Source organism: Pyrgilauda ruficollis, unplaced genomic scaffold (assembly GCF_017590135.1).
Source record: "Pyrgilauda ruficollis isolate IOZ18807 unplaced genomic scaffold, ASM1759013v1 scaffold40, whole genome shotgun sequence".
Taxonomy (NCBI): domain Eukaryota; kingdom Metazoa; phylum Chordata; class Aves; order Passeriformes; family Passeridae; genus Pyrgilauda; species Pyrgilauda ruficollis.
This window is the reverse complement of record NW_024525490.1, coordinates 1463905-1481311: the sequence shown is the minus strand read 5'-3', so window position 1 is coordinate 1481311 and position 17407 is coordinate 1463905. Positions and strand designations below refer to the sequence as shown.

The window sequence follows — 17407 nt, the reverse complement described above, 5'->3', positions numbered from 1 at the left end:
TCCATAAAAACGGAATAAAAATTGTAGGGCATGGATCTTACAGTATTGGAAACAGTGTTTTGGAAACCTGTGGAAGATGCTAAGTCTGAGAGGCTTGTATTCAGAGGTGGAACTCAAATCTTCCTTCATAAATACAGCTGATACTCTGGAGTTTTCATATCCTAAGGAGAAAACTTGATCTAAAATGAGTCTTGCAATATTTTACAAGGCATGCTTAACCTCCTAATGTGTGTCATGAAAAGATTAAGAGGCAGTGTTATTGCTTGCAAAATCACCTGCTATTTCCAGGAAACAGTCGTTTGCTGGACCTGTCCTTGTCACTGGCATAAGTATAATGCTTTTAATAATCTCCCATTGCCTAAGTGATGTGTTTGCATCAAAATGATGGATATGCTATAACTGGCAAAACTTTTTAAGATCTACTTATTTCTACCTTGTTCTTCTGCTGCCATCTAGAGGTTTTATTCTTAGATTTACCAAAAAAAAGAGAATAAAGTGCTTTATTATATTGCAAAGTTGCCTTTAAAAATTGTCTGTACCTTAACATCACTTAAGGTGCTATTATCACTGAGCCTCTGTCTCCATACAAGAGCACATTAATGAAGTGTGAACAAGTTTTTGAGCTGTGGGATTCAAGTGAACCTTATGGGCTGAAGTAAGATTTATATGAGAGACAAACACATAAAAAAAATTATTTTCCTCATAAAAAGCACCTGTAAATTGGCCTTCGGAGGAATTTTCATAAAACCTGTTTTCCAGCAAATAAAGAGTAACATATGAAAGCAGCCTCAAAGTAAGCAGGTGCTTGGAGAAAAGGCAGCCTTGCCAACCTTGCAGCAGAATGCCAACATGACAGGCACAGCTACGACTCTGGCTCATCAGCACAACTGGCTGACATCTTATCTGTCTCCTGTGACAAGGCAGTGATGCTCCATTTCAAACTAGCATTGCCCAGAAAAGCACAACATGGAAGTCAGACAACACAAAACTCACCAGTGAAACAGAAAATCATTCTAATAGAAATGTTTCTTCTTAAAGGTAACAGAAACAGCCTGTTCACCATAATGGGCTCCTGGCTTTGTAAAAATAATAGATTCACATGCAGTATAAATGAGTCCATCTCCCTTGACCTCAGTGTGAATATGTTAATTTGACATCAGACCTTCTCGAGCAAATCTCACCTTCTTGTTTTGTCCCTTCAAATGTTTATTAATTAAACTAATGCTAACACCAGGTCTGTGGAGGGCAGGTGCAAATGCTAATATGCCTCACCATGTATTCCATCTGAATAGATTACCAGAGCATCATTTTTGTCCCTCTGATATCCATCTGATTGTATTGCTCGTCCTGGCAACCAGGTGCACATTGACTCTGAAAAGATAGTAGTCCCTTTTAGACAGAGTTGAACCAATTAATTTCCTGGAACTGATAACAAGATTCTTAAATGTGTACAAAGGAACCAAATGTACACTGAACACTGAAATATGTGAAAGAGTTTCTAGGAAGTCCTTAGCCTTTAGAATACAATGTTCCTGTGAATGATAATTTCTGTACTTCAGCAGAGGATTAGCTGTCATAATAAATTATTTCTGTTTGCCTGGAAGGAAATAAGTGAAACTTCCTTAACTAAGAAGGCCAGCAAAAGGTACAGCAGCGGTGAGACTAACCTTGTCTCCTGTGCCCAAGGATACCTCTGAAAAGCTGCCATAACATGCAGCAATTTGATAGTGTCAGCTAAAATTAACCTGTGTATTGTAGAAGGAGATAAGAATAATATTAAATTCCTGCTGATACTCACTTTGTATGCTACAGAGACTGGCTCTGATGTTTTGTGAGCCTGCCATAATAAGATTTTGAAAATCTTAAATACCTTTAATATGAAATTAGAATAGAAGAAAATATGGTTTATTTTGTTGAGTCTTGCTGAAGTTCTTGTGATGACAGATTCCTATAAAAAAATATTTTCTTATTCTGACAGATACTCAGATCGTAAAGCCTTATTTTCTTTGTGTCCTAAAATCTCCTAACTTAACTGCTTCCTGTTAGTACCCTGTTCTTCAGTCATTAAACATCTTGGACACTTTCATTCAATGACCAGGTGCAGAACATGGGTACCTAACCACAAGTTTTCACCCCAAAAAAAGCATTTTTTATCACCATTCAGTATAAATCCTGGATATTTATACTGTACTTAAATATAAGCTCACAGCTCATTTGCTCTGGGTACAAAAATATTTCAAAAATATTTTTATTTAAAATCAAATAATCTTTTAATAAAGTGTGATCAAAGGCTATTTCCTTTCCAGAGCTGGCCTATTGTTTTGTATCATAACTAGTTACAGATATCAATGAGTTGCAAAGGAGGTTTGCAGTCTTTGGAGAATTTGAAACTGCAGTGAATCCATCCTCATCAATACTTGGTTCAAACCATTGAGTTCCTAACTAGTTTACACTACCGTGCCCTCAATCCCTCCTCGACTACTGAAAATTAGGATAAACTTCAAGAAAGGGAGAGAACCTCTCAAATCTAGCATTTAAGAAGCTCATGTGAGAGGCCGGATGCCTAGGTCCAGTCTCGTTTTCAGTCTGTTTACCCAGACAGGTAAAGTCAAAAAAAAAAAATAATAAATTCATAAATAGAAGCAGCACTTCCAAGTACAAACAAAACTCAGCATTAGTGCACTACCCTTGACAGTCAGAAAAGTGGTTCAAATATCCATGGATGGGAAGGAGGAGGAAGGGGATTGCTGCTCTTCTGTCTCCCAGCTGTTTCTTCTGCTCCAACCTACTGCAGCTGACAGATTGTAAGTTGCTTTCTCATTTCATCTGCTTTTCATCTTTCTCCAAAACAAAAAATATTGTGGTTCAAGTGAATTGGGTTCCAGACAAAGCAATGAAAGGTCTATGTCACTGAAATGAAATTTGAAAAAAAAAGAGAAATAAAGGAAACCCTGAAATTACATTTCTTCCAAAACTGCCCATTTTCTTGGGTTTTTTTTCAGTTTGTCTGCTACAGGGGGTGGGGCGGGGGGGAGAGAAGTCAGAACAATTGTTTCTATATTTCCCACACTTAAGCTCAGAAGCTGAAACTCAGAGTGAGAGACTCAGCATCAGCTTTCAGCAGTGACCCCAAGCACAAATTTCTAGTCTGTATACTTGAGCCAAACACTTTAATCCAGTTTCTTCAGTGAAGATTTTGCAGTGCCATTTCTTCATGCGACCCCTCATCCAAGCTCCCATCTCCCACAATGCTCCCTTTTCGTCTCATTTATCCTAGGGACTGCAAGAAGTCACAAGAGAGGAGGGCTGCCTTCAATGTCTGTCACAAGTGTTACTTACCATTAAAACTCATTGCTGGAAGCTGCATAGCAAGGAGCAAAACTTCTTCTGGGTACAAAGGTGGTTTTTTATTGAACAGGGAACCTGATCCCAAAAAGCCATCCCCGCAAACACTCAATTATGTATTGTATGAGGGATATGTCAGCAACTGACGCCCATCCTATTTGAATGTTTCACAATAAGAATGTATTGAAAATTTTGCCTAGAAGAACATCACTTCACCCATGGAGGAGTTCTCTTGTTCTTTTCACTGAGAGGAGAATCAAAGACATAATTATCTTAAGTGACTGAATTGTATACATATCTTCTGGTGCCAGTTTAAGCTTGACCTGTATTGTAGAAAGTAAAATTAATGTTGCAAGTGCCACCCAGTGACTGTGATTAACCATAATTTGCATTCTTTATTGAAAGTCGATAGTTTGCATGCTACCAGCTGTGAAATTGTGCAATAAGCAATAATTCAACGATGAAGAAGAGTAAATAGAACTAGTTAGGCGTGATTTGGAGTAGTGAGTAGCGAAGGTGACTTTTAAAGTTTTATTAGCACAAAGCAGGAAAAACAAAGTACAACCATGTGACCTATGGTTCAGTGAGTAAAGAGTGAACATTTGTAGAAGTCTACTAAAGTCACACTATTGATAGAACAAGAGTATCACTACTGAAGCAAGACTATTCACTGAACTTACAGGACCAAGGACTTCAAAGCCAAAAGGACCATCTCTGAATATCTATCTAACAGCAGTTCACTACCTTTACTGATGCGACATTTGTTCTCAGAGGCTTGTTGGATTGCTTGGACTTTGGAGTTTTTTTCCAGAGGACTGACACGTGTGAAAATGAAAGTTTACTGTAGGTTTGTAGGTTTTGAAACTTGCCATTTCATATGGGAACGCCTGGCAGGAATTTGTCTTTTAACTGTTTGCAAGTCCTACTCTATTATATGCATATACAATGAGATTGTTGCAGATGTGTACAGCACCACAGCACAGCTACCTCCCTAAGCAAATTTAAAAATTCAGTTTTCCTTTGGACATTACCAATTAATTTTGTGTGGCAATAGCTGAAATACAGCTCATGTATTCTATTATGTCAAACACAGGGTGAAGCTTCACTTGTTACAGAGTCTTCATTTGCCCTCAGGTTTGAGGACTTCTTCTGATGGTGGTATTGGCCTGGGTTTAGCAAGTTGACCAGGCTTAATTTCAGGCATTTTTTCACCATGTCTGTACACACTTACAGTGACATCCACTGTTTCCCCACCATACTTGTTCTTGACATGGATGCTGTATTTGCCTGAATCTTCTGAAGTCACCCCCTTGATGGTTAAACTGGCGTATTTCCCTTGTTCCAGTGAAAACGCATAGTGCTCATCAATTTCAAAGGCCTTGTCATTCTTGAACCAAACCACTTCAGGGTCAGGATTTCCAAACACAGTACAGGTCAGATTCAGTGTCTGAGGGAGATAAACAGAAGTAATTTTGAGATCAGTATTTGTTTAACCTCTGTATTGTTTTTGGGCATTTTTTATTCTTAGCTAATTAAACAAAGATATGGTATCATATTCTTGAAGACTGAAAAGTAGAGTCCCTAATATTTATTTTTCCCTTGATTCAGACTTTCCACCATTTCACCAGTAACTGTGATACAGTAATAGCCTCAGGGTTGCAGTGTCTGAAGATGGTAAGTTGGACTGGCATTGCAGTCCTGCCTGCAGGAGACTCCTGACAACCCATTAGTCTGACATGAGGTTCAGGCAATGATAGTTTTAAAAACATCCTTGAAGCTTCCCTGTACACAGCAGGGAGGAGAACTGAGCAAATCTTTTCTGACCAAGGCCTCCTGAGGTTATTGCTTGAGATGATTAAAAATAAAATCACTTTAAAATAGAATACATAACATGAATCACTGGACATCGATTCCAGGTGTGGCTGACTGGAAAAGTGGAAATATTTTATGAAGAATAAATAATACATAAATAGTGGTAAAGTGCTCTCAAAATCATAGAATGGTTTGGGTTAGAAGGGACCTTAAAGATCATCTGCTTGCCATCCCCCTGCCATGGGGAGGGATATCTTCCACAGGCAGGGACACCTTCCACTAGACAGGGTTGCTCACAGTCCTGTCTAACCTGGCCATGTGTTACATGCATATGAAGCACATTCAGAAAATAGCTGACATTATCTAATGAACCATCCTGTCAGCTTAGCATTTCTCAATGGCTGAACTGAGATTTAAGGAGCTTGTAAAATTTTCATGAGCATTCTTCTAAATTTTTATAGATGTACTGCTGAACTCCATTTTGACCATCCTCTAAGTGTATGTGTGCAAATTTCATGTATTTAGGCACAGCAATCACAGAAAAAATGAAAGAAATATCTGAGAAGCTGCATTGCTTAGTCCATACTTTGTTTACCTTTGCTGAAAACTTACTGCACAAAATTTGGCCCTACATAAAGTCACCTTAAGAATTTAACATATGCAGCATTGTCTTAGGAAAGAAAAGGAAAAAATAAACAGGAAATAATAAAACAAAGAAAAACCCTACTGTTAACAACCCCAAACTGACAATTTCTACCAGAATTCTTCCTTATATTCCCTCCACATTCCCCTTCAGGGAATGAAGATTTTTGAGGAATGTTTTTCTTGACTGACGATGACTGAATAGGTGTGATATAACTCAGAGTAAAAATAAAACAGGAAGAAATTTTTGGTGACCAAAAGCAGCATATGTTCACAAATAGAAGTGGTCTTGCACAATTCATGCATCCAAAGTCAGAATGCTGAACGAAGATTTACATACTATGGGTACAATCTAGTGGCAAGCTACGTCAGTGGGTATTCTTGAGGTGATATTGTGTAGGAAGCAAAGTTCATAAATAGCATACAGGAACTAGACTTACTATAAAATATTTAAAGCAATGATGAGGCAAACACAAAAATAAAATTTTGGGAAAATAACCTTTTGTCTAATAGTGTGAATTTTATTCTTTCAGTTCTTTTTGTTACATGGGTAACATTTAATTACTATTGCTTTCAAAAGTGATGTCATTTAAGAGAAATTAATAATTAAATCATAATAATTAATCAAGCTTTAATGCATTAGTATTAAAAACTTACCAGATCTATTCTGCAGTCATTTTAGATAATTTGGGTCTTTTCTACTTATGAAATTATAGATTTGGACTAAAAATATAATTATTCTCCTTCTGCTTTCAGTTTTTATGAAATCATTTGCATTCCTTCACCTTTTGACATCAAAGCAAACCTCTCATTGGTCAGCATGACAAAAGCTGTCCTTACCTTCCCATCCATTATAGTAACAACATCAGGCAAACCACCAATGACTTTACCACGATCTAGAAGTTAAAGAAAAATATGGTGACCATATGATGTTTAGACCTCAAAATCACTAATTTCTTAATGATTTAATGATTTTGAAGTCATGACTCACAACTTTTTTTTTTGCCTTTTTTTTTAATCTTAAAAAAAATACAATTTTTGTGATACTTTGGGAGGGGTTTAATGTGTTGTATAGTCCCTTTAAATTTTTTTCAGCCAAGACTGTGCCACAGCATTCTAAACTGATACACATAACAACCTTGAAGGTACTGCTGAGCTTGACAGTTTATGCTTTGGGCCCAGAGCAAAGTAAGGAGGGTGCTTTTAGCATCTTGGTGGTATCCCAAATCTAACAAAAAACTTGTTATGCCATGGACTTTGTGGGCAAAAGCACCATGTCATCACCAGGGAATTGGTATAATTTCCAGTACTCCTACAGTCCCTAACTGCAGTGAGCTTCCCCACAGTCTGGGTCTCAGTAAGCAGTGCAGAACAGGCAGCAGCAGGCTGCTGATAGATAGATCTCAATATTTGGTATTCTCAGCAGCTTTCAGACTGAACACTTCCTTGTATGACACACAATTCACACTTCCCCAAATCTCTGCAGACCCAAGAAGATACAACGGAGGCTTAAAAATATGTGAAGTGTTTAGTGTGTTTCCATTGCAATTAAAGACAACTAAATCCACAAATTACTATTGTTATTGCAATATTTTGTGCTAACAGAGGATTTCTGTAGCCACAGAACTCAGTAAGGTATGGCAGCATATCATGATGACTGTTTTAAAAAGAACACTAGATCATATTGTAAAACACCTATGATAAAATGTAAAATAAACTTACTCTTCTCAGCAAAAGCAGCTGCCCTAAAGTTGTTGAGAAAGAAAGAGAAACATATAATGTTATTGATGAAATTAATAATAAAATATATTTTGACACTCCTGTCACTGTTGTTACAGCATTAAAATACAAAAGATGCAGCACTTACTTAAGTCGCTGGAACTCTTCATATGCCTCATCAAAAGCTGTAACAAAACAATTGAGAGGGTGATTTGCCATGAACATAACATGCACTGGGGCTCAATGAACAGTTAAACACATACCCATGTTAAAACTCTTTTAAAACCTGTACAGTGTCACACAGTAGCACAATGAGAAACCAGACCCCTGAAAACTAATGCAGCTGGTGCTAAAAACAAATACAAGACTAAAAAGATATAACAATGGTTATAAAACTTACCTATGACTGGTTTTGATCAAAGACTTTCTGTTTTTACTGTAAGTCCTCTATTTCCAATAAAATCTGCATAATCTATGAAAAGGCACAATACAAATCTGATCTTATCAATATACCTTGCCCAGACAGATCAAGTGTGCGTTTGTAGGATTCCTTGCTACCAAAGATTTCAAAGGTGTAATTCCCCTTATCCTTTTCAGTGGGTTCACTTATCTGCAACCAGGCAACATCTTCTCCACCTCCAATCTTCATCTTTTCACCAGAAGAAATCTTAGATTCCCTGAGGGGGGAAAAAAAGGATTCATAGAGATAAGTTTGAATATTCTTTTCCTGTATGTTGTCCATAGGTAACCATCTATAAAAAGATGATACAAATGATAACACAGTATTCCTAAGACATAGATAGATTGCAACTAAAGGGCTCATTTTTCCATAATACACTTTGCTTCCAGGAGGGAATATGAAACACTTTGAAAATATTATCTTGAACTTTCATTTCTAAGATTCATTTGTTCATTTGTTCCCTTTTCTCCTTCTCCTGCCCTCCTCACACAGATATGTGAGGATATTAGCTATGCTTATATCTTTATGCACATACGTGACTCTGTGTGAAAATGCTTAGGGTTCTGTACACTTCATACACAGTAAAATATAATACATAAGGGTTGCAAATTATGGGCAAATCAAGGAAAGATATCTTTTGTATTTCATTAACTTCAAAAATCAATTAACAAAATGTTTGCGTAAAATTACTCTTAGGTGGTAGAATAGAATGTCACTTTTAAAACTCAAGCAGATACAGTAAAAGGCAGAGGCAATTTTTTTTTCCTTTCCTAGTATCACAGGATACTTTGTAAATACATAGTCTGAGATATAAATACAGGTGCACAGCCTTGCAGAAGTGTTCTTGAGCTCCCTGAATGTGATAATTGATGCTCTGATTGTGTTCCTGTCTTCATAGAAAGCATTGCAAATCTAGGACAACACATTGATAAGCCAGACTATTCCTGGCTGAGTCAGACCAGTTCATCAAGAAATGTGGAAGTTGAAACTTTCTGAAGAGTTTTTAAATCCTTTCAAATATTAACTGCAGTTTCAAACAAGAGAGGACTTGACATAACAAAACATTTGAACACATATTTAACTGTAAATACGCAGATTATTTGACTGCCTCCAAAGTCAAAGATTAATGTAACAAGAAAGTGTAAAGCTATTAGCAACTTTAAAGCTCATTTTCAGCCATATTCTCAGCTCTGAGGGTTATTCTCAAGGTATTCTGTGCCCCATTGAATATCTTTTCAAAGAGGAGTATCAAAATTAAAATATTTTGGGTTACTTAAGACTGTATCAGTTTGAAAAAAAATAATCCTAATACAGGCTTTTATTAAACTGTGAGAGCAGATCCTTGGTATTCACCTAGAACTGGATGAGAGAGTTTCATACACTTTAGAAAAAGGGCAGCCCTGAATCAGAAACTTTGAATCAGAAACTCCAAATATTTTGCTATCTTTTAACCAGCCATATAATACAATAGAAGACAAACAGCCTTGTGTTGAATAAGAGAACACAAAGCAGTAGATCCCTTTTTTCTGTCTGTTACAGCCCTCCTGAGGGTGTTGGATGAGCCTTTTAATATTTATTTTACCTTATGTACTTTCTATGTTAAAAAAGAATATATTGTTCTGGAAAGAGAAATGCATTAATATGTTCCCATTTATAAATGAATGCCACGGAATAGTAAATATTAAATTGTAAAGACAGCATTTTTTCTCAAGTAAAATTGAAAAAATATTCTCATCTACCTGTGGCACCAGCTGACTTTCATTTCTTCATTGTAGTATTTCAAGAAACATTGGAGCCTTATTCCTTCCTCAGTGCAAAGAATCTTCAGTGGAGAGGCTGACTTACCTAGATTAAATAGAGCATATGTGGATCAAATAGGGGAGATAGTGGAATGAACAGGAAATGGAGGGGTGGATTATTTGTGCTGTCTGGACAAAAGAAAATTCAAGACCTGGGTCATGATTTTCAAGTATCACAATTACAATTGTGATACTTGAAAAGTATCACAATTAAAGAGACAATTGTCATACCTCTCAGGGAACAACTGCTGATTTATATCAGGCAAAAGTTCAGTATAAGTTTATGACTTTACTGTCATATACAAGCATCATGACTGGCAAGATCCATTGTGAAATAATAATCTAATCATATAATTGCCATGAAAGAGTAGTATAATGATTCTATTTGCATAAAAATTTTATTCTTGTGCAAACCCTGTTCTTTAAGTGGAAAGAACAGCTTCTCACTGGGAAGAGATTCAGAACCTCCTTTTCTTTATATCAAGGTTCACTTACTAATGGAAAGTAGGAAGAAAATTATTGCTGTAATTTCACAGTATCTAAACCAAACAAGCCAGGTGGAATAATACTTTGTTCCCTTTTAATAGTGACAATTAGCAAGGTCAACTGCCTGTTCAGAAAATTAATAATGTCCATAATAATATACCATTGGGACACTCAGAGATTTCTCACTTAAAATAAAAGTTTTCTGTCTCAGCCTCATGTGATTTCAAAATAAAAAAAACTACATGAAAATTCAAGACAGGCTTTACTTACCACTCATTCCACTCAATGCTAGAATTATATCATCATAAACTGCAGAGAGAAAGAAAAAAAAAAGAAAGAAAATGTACCATCAAGTTTCAATCAGAATATAGCTTTTATGTTCAGTTTAATTAAAGCAATATGGGAAATCTTCATATCCTTAAGCAAAGAAAACCATTAAAATTGCAACAAGTGTACAAAACAAATGGGAAACTGTCTGTGTACAGCATATGAATTCTGTGCTATATCACTCAGTATCTCAGCCTTTTGTGGAGTCAGCTGTCTGGCGCCAAATCTTTGTCTCTCTCCCTTAGGCCAGCAAAAAGAAAAAAAGGTCATTAAAACTGAATAGCTCACATTCAAAGGAGAGTGCAGGTGAAAAAGAAATTATCTCATTCTTGGTGAAAACAGTTTCACCTTCTCACTGAAGGGTGGCATTTGACAGAAGTGAAGTCCTTTAACAGCAAGGGAAATAAAGCAGGTATCATATCAAGCTTTTGAAATATCACAGAGCTGGTGGGTTTGTAGCAGGAGAGAACCCCGGAGACAGGGGCACTCTAAGAGTGAGGGACCCTTTCATAGCAGAAGAATCATATTCAGTGACACCGTGTAAGATGAAAAGAAAGAGAAAGAACCACCGCAGTCTAAAGAATGCATAGTCAATTCTGAAGGATGCTTATTCAACACTGATGAATTTTTGTAATAGCGGATGACAAATAAATGTGTGAAGTTCAAAAAATACTACTTTTATATTTGTTCTGTATTGGTCTATATGTGCACATTTTTGTCTCAGCTAAAAAAATCATGATACAGTTCCATAATTCTTTGCAACCTCCAGTATGCTTCTACTGACACCTTGACATAAAGACATGGATTGCTTATTATATGTATCTTACATTACAGATGTCTGAGAAGGTAGGGTTATGTTAACCATACTGTCTAAATGAGGCTGGGTTCTTTTTTTTCTGAGAGAATAATGGGCAGAATTTATGCAAAAGAAAAACGCCTGAGAGACTATCAATTGATAATACAGCCTTCTGCAATAAACCACAGCGTAAGACTTCAGCCTGACACTCATCTTTTTCCACTTGTTACAGATACTTCCTCCATCTGCTGAAAAGGACTGTTAAGATTTCTGTTAAACTGAGTTAATTTTTTAACATGTCATTCTCCTCCTATTAGGAGCCAGGCAAAAATTATTCATTATTTAGAACAAATGTCTACATGTGTTTGGGATTAATCTAGATTCACTTTGGCCTGTTCGGTGTGACCTAAGCAAATCCAGGGAAGCACTCTTCACCAAAGTTAAGTAAAAGTCACTCATGTTGGCAACAGATCGGTTTTTGATGCACTCAGAATCACAGAATATTGTGAGTTGGAAGGGACCTACAAGAATCTTGAAGCCCAAGTCTTAAGTGAATAGCCCATACAGGGATCAAACCCACCACCTTGGCATTATTACCACTATGCTTTAACCAACTGAGCTCATCTCAGGGTCAAAGTAAACAGACATTTTTACGTGAAAAATATTAAATGTAAACAGAATTGCTGTATCTCACTGTGATATCTGATATCATGCAAAACCTTTGCTAAATGTCTATCATGCATCTATTTTAGATTATAGTCTCTTATTTGCATTTAACTTCATTTGAATGTCAGTGGATACTGAGCTTGAAGTAACCTGCCTCATAGAATAAGCAATCTTCCCTGCTCCTGGCTGACTTCTCTTTTTATCCTTTATGTTTCAAGGCTAACTCTACCATTTAGGAGAGCCATTGTTTGGTTTAATAGTGCAGTTTTCATGGGTTTTTCATGGCTTGACATTTTCAAAGCCTCCTGGATCCACAGAATTAGATACTGTGAATTTTCTAAACAGGCATTTCACTGTACATTTCAAGTACAACACAGTTTGCCATGCCTGAAGTATAGTCACTGGAAGCCCTGACCATACGAGGGAGACCTACTGAATCTTTTGCTTATTCCAGTGGTCAGGATATACATACAGAAATCCACAGACTAAGGGAATGATATCTGTGTATATATCAAAGGACAGGAAGGGAGGAAGTGATTAATGAGAGTTAAATATTGCTAAGTGGGACCTGAGCCTGACATAAATGGTATGGAATAAGGGACAGAAATTTTGCTGGTTTTGGCTGGAATAGAGTTAATTTTCTTCATAGCAGCTTTACGGTGCTGTGGTTTGGATTTGTGACTAAACCAGTGCTGGTAACACAGGGAGGTTTTAGCTGTTCCTGAGCAGTGCTTGAACAACGTGAAAATCTTTTATTTCTTCTCCTCAGACTGCCTCACCAAGAGGAGGCTGGGGGTGCACAAGAAGTCAGGAGGCAACACAGCCAAGACAGTTCACCCCAAAAAACCTTCATACCCAAAAGACATTTCATGCCATATGATATCATACCCAGTATATAAAGCTCAGGGGAGAAGGAGGAAGTAAGGAGTATTTGAAGTGATGGTGTTTGTCTTCCCAGGTCACTGTTACACGTGATGGAACTCAGCTTTACTAGAGATGGCTGAACACCTACCTGCCCATGGGAAACAGTGAATAAATTCTTTTGCTTTGCTTGTATACACAGCTTGTGCTCTACTTATTAAACTACCTCAAGCCAGGATTTTTTTCATTTTTCTTCTTCTAATTCTCTCCTCCATCTTACTGAAAGAGAGTGAGCAAGTGGCTGTGTGGGGCTGAGATGCCAGGTGATGCTAACCCACAGAACAGTTTTATGATTTAGAATCAGAAGCACTCTCAGTCCCCACTGAGAGCCCCACAGGAACATAGCACTTGGTTGCTTTAGGGTTTTTTGTAGATATTAAAGCTTAACAAACCTGAAGAGAGTGATCTGCCATAAAATGAAGTGTCTGTCTGTTTAGAAACATACTTCATCTCCTGCCTGTCAAAACGCTAGAGATTAATCACAACAGTGCCTAGTGTCACCACTCCTAAAGTGCTGATCTGCACTTCAGGTCCCTATAACATAAGAGAAATGAAATTTAAAGAATGCTAAAAATATATGCAAATTTGCCATTTGCAAGGATATATCTTTGACACTTCTGGAGAACGTGTGGAGATCATTATTCCATTACAGTAGACTGAATGTTACCTTTTCCTGCTAATTCAAGAGAAGATACATCATGACCTCTATCATCTGATAGTGTCGCCTTATAAACTCCTTCATCTTTGCGAGACAGCTGCAAGGAAAACACAAGATGTTTACTGACAAACTTGATAGTACTACATAGTATTAGATTTGCTCAACACCTGCACAATTTTCTAACTAAAACATACATTGTATGGTCTTCTGGATAAATAATCTTACCAGAGAGGAGATGGAAGCTGTGAATGGCTGGTTCATGCTTTTTTTATGGAGATGCATTTAGTTCTTAAGTCTAAAACCTATTCTGATTTCAGCTCAATTTCCTCTAGAAATCATGAGCTTTTTTTTTCTTGTTACAAAAAGACAGGATTGATCTTGGTCAATAGAAATTACAAGCACTGTAGTATGATGTAACAAGGCATAACTGCAACCTACACAAACTTTAGAAATCAAATTTTTCTTCAACAAAAATTATTTTTTTTTTAATTATGTAAATCATAACAACAAATCTATATCCTGTAACATCAGCCCCTTCATGCTGCTTGTATTCAAGCAGCAACTGTATTCTAAGTAAATAATTAATTCATTAACCTTGGAGTGTTTATATTCTGAAATCTATCACAGTGATTCTGCATTAAAGGCAGTAGGGATATTTGGGGTTTGTGGGTTTGTTTTAATTTCTTTTAAAACCTGAAGGAAAATATACAAACATTTATATATAGATTGGAGATGACTTAATGTTTAGACTTATACAAATCCAGAAGCACATAAACCATAACAGAAATATCATAAGATTTAACGACAAGTAACAAGAGCAATCCAAGACACACAGAAACCACCCTACCCAAAAAAAGTCTCCTCAAGAAAAATGAAGTCAGTATCCTCTTTCAAGTGAAATGAAGGAAGGAAATTAGAAGAATATGAAGCCAATAAATAAACAATTTAGATGTAATGCACATTACTGAAAGCAGAAAATCTCATTCTGGGAGGTTTTGTCACTTCACAAAGGCAGCAACTATGCAAGTTAAGGTTTCAGATAGAAGTTGAGTTATCATGTTTGCATAAAGATAAATCTTAAGAAGCCATAAACTTCAAACTCATTCATTTTAGGCAATAAAACTGAAACACTGTTAAAAATTAGGTGCTTGAACAAGTTGAAAAATTAAGTAGTAATAATAAAGAATGAGGTACAGGTCATCCAAGGACTCTGAAGCAACTTAAGCATGAACTCTTGAGCTGATTAAAGAAACACATACTTGTTGCTAGCAATAGTTATTCACCAGCTAATCAAAGGGTAGAAAATATGTTTTTTCTGACAACTGCTCATAAGAGTCATGATAGCTGGCTTGCTGCTTTGTCTGGCTAATCTGTAGTATGTCAAGCAGAAGCTGTCATTTGTAACCGGCAGGCGATACAGTACCTTGGGAATACTGAGGTGACATTCTCCCTTCTGCAGATCAGGCAGCTCCTCAACATCAACCCCAGAACCATCCTTATACCACTTAAAATCAGTTTCCTTCTTTGTGTTTGCAACCTGTACAACAGAAAAGGCCCATAAGCCTGGCTATGTCCTGAGGAAATGTATTGCACTGTGGGAAGTCACACAAATACTTTCAACATATGAAACCATTTTTTTATAACACATGTCAAATAAAGCTAAGTAAAAAACTATTTCAACCAAGTCTTACTAAGCAAGTCTTAGTCTTACAGTGTTTCTTTGCAGCACAGTATACAGGTTACAACTTCAGAGCCCTGTAAAATCCTTAAAGAAAATCCTAGCAATCTCTTCCCTTAAATGGTTTTGTACCCTTGCTCTGTGCTTTTAGTTTGTCTAGAGATAGCTGTGGAAGAAGTATCTTTCAGAGTAGAGCTTCTGAACTCTCCTTTATCTTTTTGTGTTTGCCCTGTGACTCCAGAGAGTTGTAACACAGAACATAGGCCCAATCTTAGTCTGGCCAATTTGGAGATTTATCCCAGCTACCTGAGCAATGTCTCCCATGGATAAGCTTCAGGAAGCAACTGAAATCACTATTCTGAATGCATCCAAGACTTCAAAATTCTGAGCTGCATCAAAAAACCTTTTTTATTTTACCTTCTTCATTGAGTCCTAGGGGGCATACAAAGACCTGAGGAATCCTACAAATTGCAGTCTTTCCCAACAAAATGGGGCTTAACAACATAGTGCTTATGCAGAGCAGCTGTTTGACAGCAAGAATTTTGCTGTAGCAGCAGCAATTCATTGAAACAACGCTTAAATAGACTACAGCTGTACCTGAAGTACTGTTCTAATTTTGATATAAAAACTGTATATTGGACATACTTCAAGTATCGCTGGATAAATTACCTCAAACTGTGAATTCAAAGAAGCTAAAACTGCAGGTCTTTTTAGAAACCCCATATTTTTATACCCTCACTTTCAAAAACACTATGGCTTATTTGACATCACTATCCCCATACCCTTCTAAAAGTCATAAAAGCGCAATGGTATTTTTATGTGTAGCCTGAATTCCCAGTCATTGTGGCTTTGGTAGAAAGACAGAGTTGGCAAGATATTTTTCAGTCCCCAGGCAGTTGCTTTAAAAAGTCTCCTTAAAGAAAAGGCAAAAAATGGAACAAACTGCTAGAGGGCAGCCAGGAACTTAATACAGATCTGCAATAGTTTTCAAGTGGCTTGCTTGGAGGAAAAAACATGCACCAATTTCTAACCCTTTTACATTAGAGAAGTCATTCCATAGACGAACAGCTCTATGAAAGCTCTCTGTAGAGGTGACAAATAAGAGGGTCTTCTGTACTGATTCCTAGACATCTCTATGAAACATGCTCAAATTAATCACATCTGTTCCTGCTAAATATCCAGCATGGTTGCTATGGATCTCTGACAGTATTTGAGATCACCACCTGGCCCAAAGCAATGACTCGCTGAAGAAAAGTGAGCAACATTTTACATTTACCAGTAACTACAAAGTGGCTGTTCCTGTAGTCCTATGACATGAGTGACAATTTTGTTTGAACAAAGCCCGAAGGAACAAGTCTTTAATGCTTTTCAACAATTTTTCATCAAAGACTGTTAGCACTCAATCTGACAATAAATAGACTGAGTTTCAGACACATGCAATTTTCAGTGCTGAAGTTATTTCATGTTGGCATTTACTATGAAATGTTACATTTTTCACTATTTAGCCACACACCAAAAATCTTGCTTTTAACAGACACAGTACAAATAAGAGCCAAAGTTGTGCAAGAGCAACTAGCTTCTGAATGTTCTGAAATTTAGAATTACTAGAAGCAAAATGACAGTAGTTGCTAGCATATGAAGAAAAATAAACAGAAAACAAAAAGCAAACACCCTTAAATTATCTTTCAAATGGACAACTGTGTTCCACTGACATTGAGGGGCTACAATACCAAGAACATGGTCATCAATCCCAGCTATTTCAGAATTAAATACTAAGTCAGTCAAAACTCAGCCAGGCCAAATAATACAGAAAATAAGGGATATGTGAGATAATATTTGATATACTCTTTTATAACACAATCTGTATTTCTACATCATTTCTGTTATAGGCCAGGATCATACATCAGCTTGTTGCCCTACACAAGCTTCCCGTTGATGTGATTTCCTAACTTCCCTGCACCATGAAATGGCTTTTAAAATAGTCAAGGTAAAATGCCCTCTCTTACAGATATTCCTTCGGCTCTTAGAAGAGGCAAAAACTTCCTTGACAAATTTTTTTGCAGAAGTGCAGTAAACAGAGCCTGGTAGAGACCTGGGT

General features: G+C 36.8%; 1 protein-coding gene across 2 annotated transcripts in view; it reads right to left on the bottom strand.

Moving 5' to 3' along the window:
- Window positions 1–3715: 3715 nt before the first annotated feature.
- The window catches only part of MYOM2 (myomesin 2), a 75482-nt gene continuing 61790 nt past the window's right edge, over window positions 3716–17407 (bottom strand). For both annotated transcript variants that reach the window (XM_041477470.1, XM_041477471.1), the window contains 9 exons: window positions 15055–15168; window positions 13641–13728; window positions 10534–10572; window positions 9718–9823; window positions 8032–8195; window positions 7667–7703; window positions 7522–7544; window positions 6640–6695; window positions 3716–4792 (listed from right to left, as the gene is read on the bottom strand). In XM_041477470.1, the coding sequence (XP_041333404.1) occupies window positions 4466–4792; window positions 6640–6695; window positions 7522–7544; window positions 7667–7703; window positions 8032–8195; window positions 9718–9823; window positions 10534–10572; window positions 13641–13728; window positions 15055–15168 (954 nt within the window). In that variant the 3' untranslated portion in view covers window positions 3716–4465. The remainder of the gene's footprint in view (window positions 4793–6639; window positions 6696–7521; window positions 7545–7666; window positions 7704–8031; window positions 8196–9717; window positions 9824–10533; window positions 10573–13640; window positions 13729–15054; window positions 15169–17407) is intronic.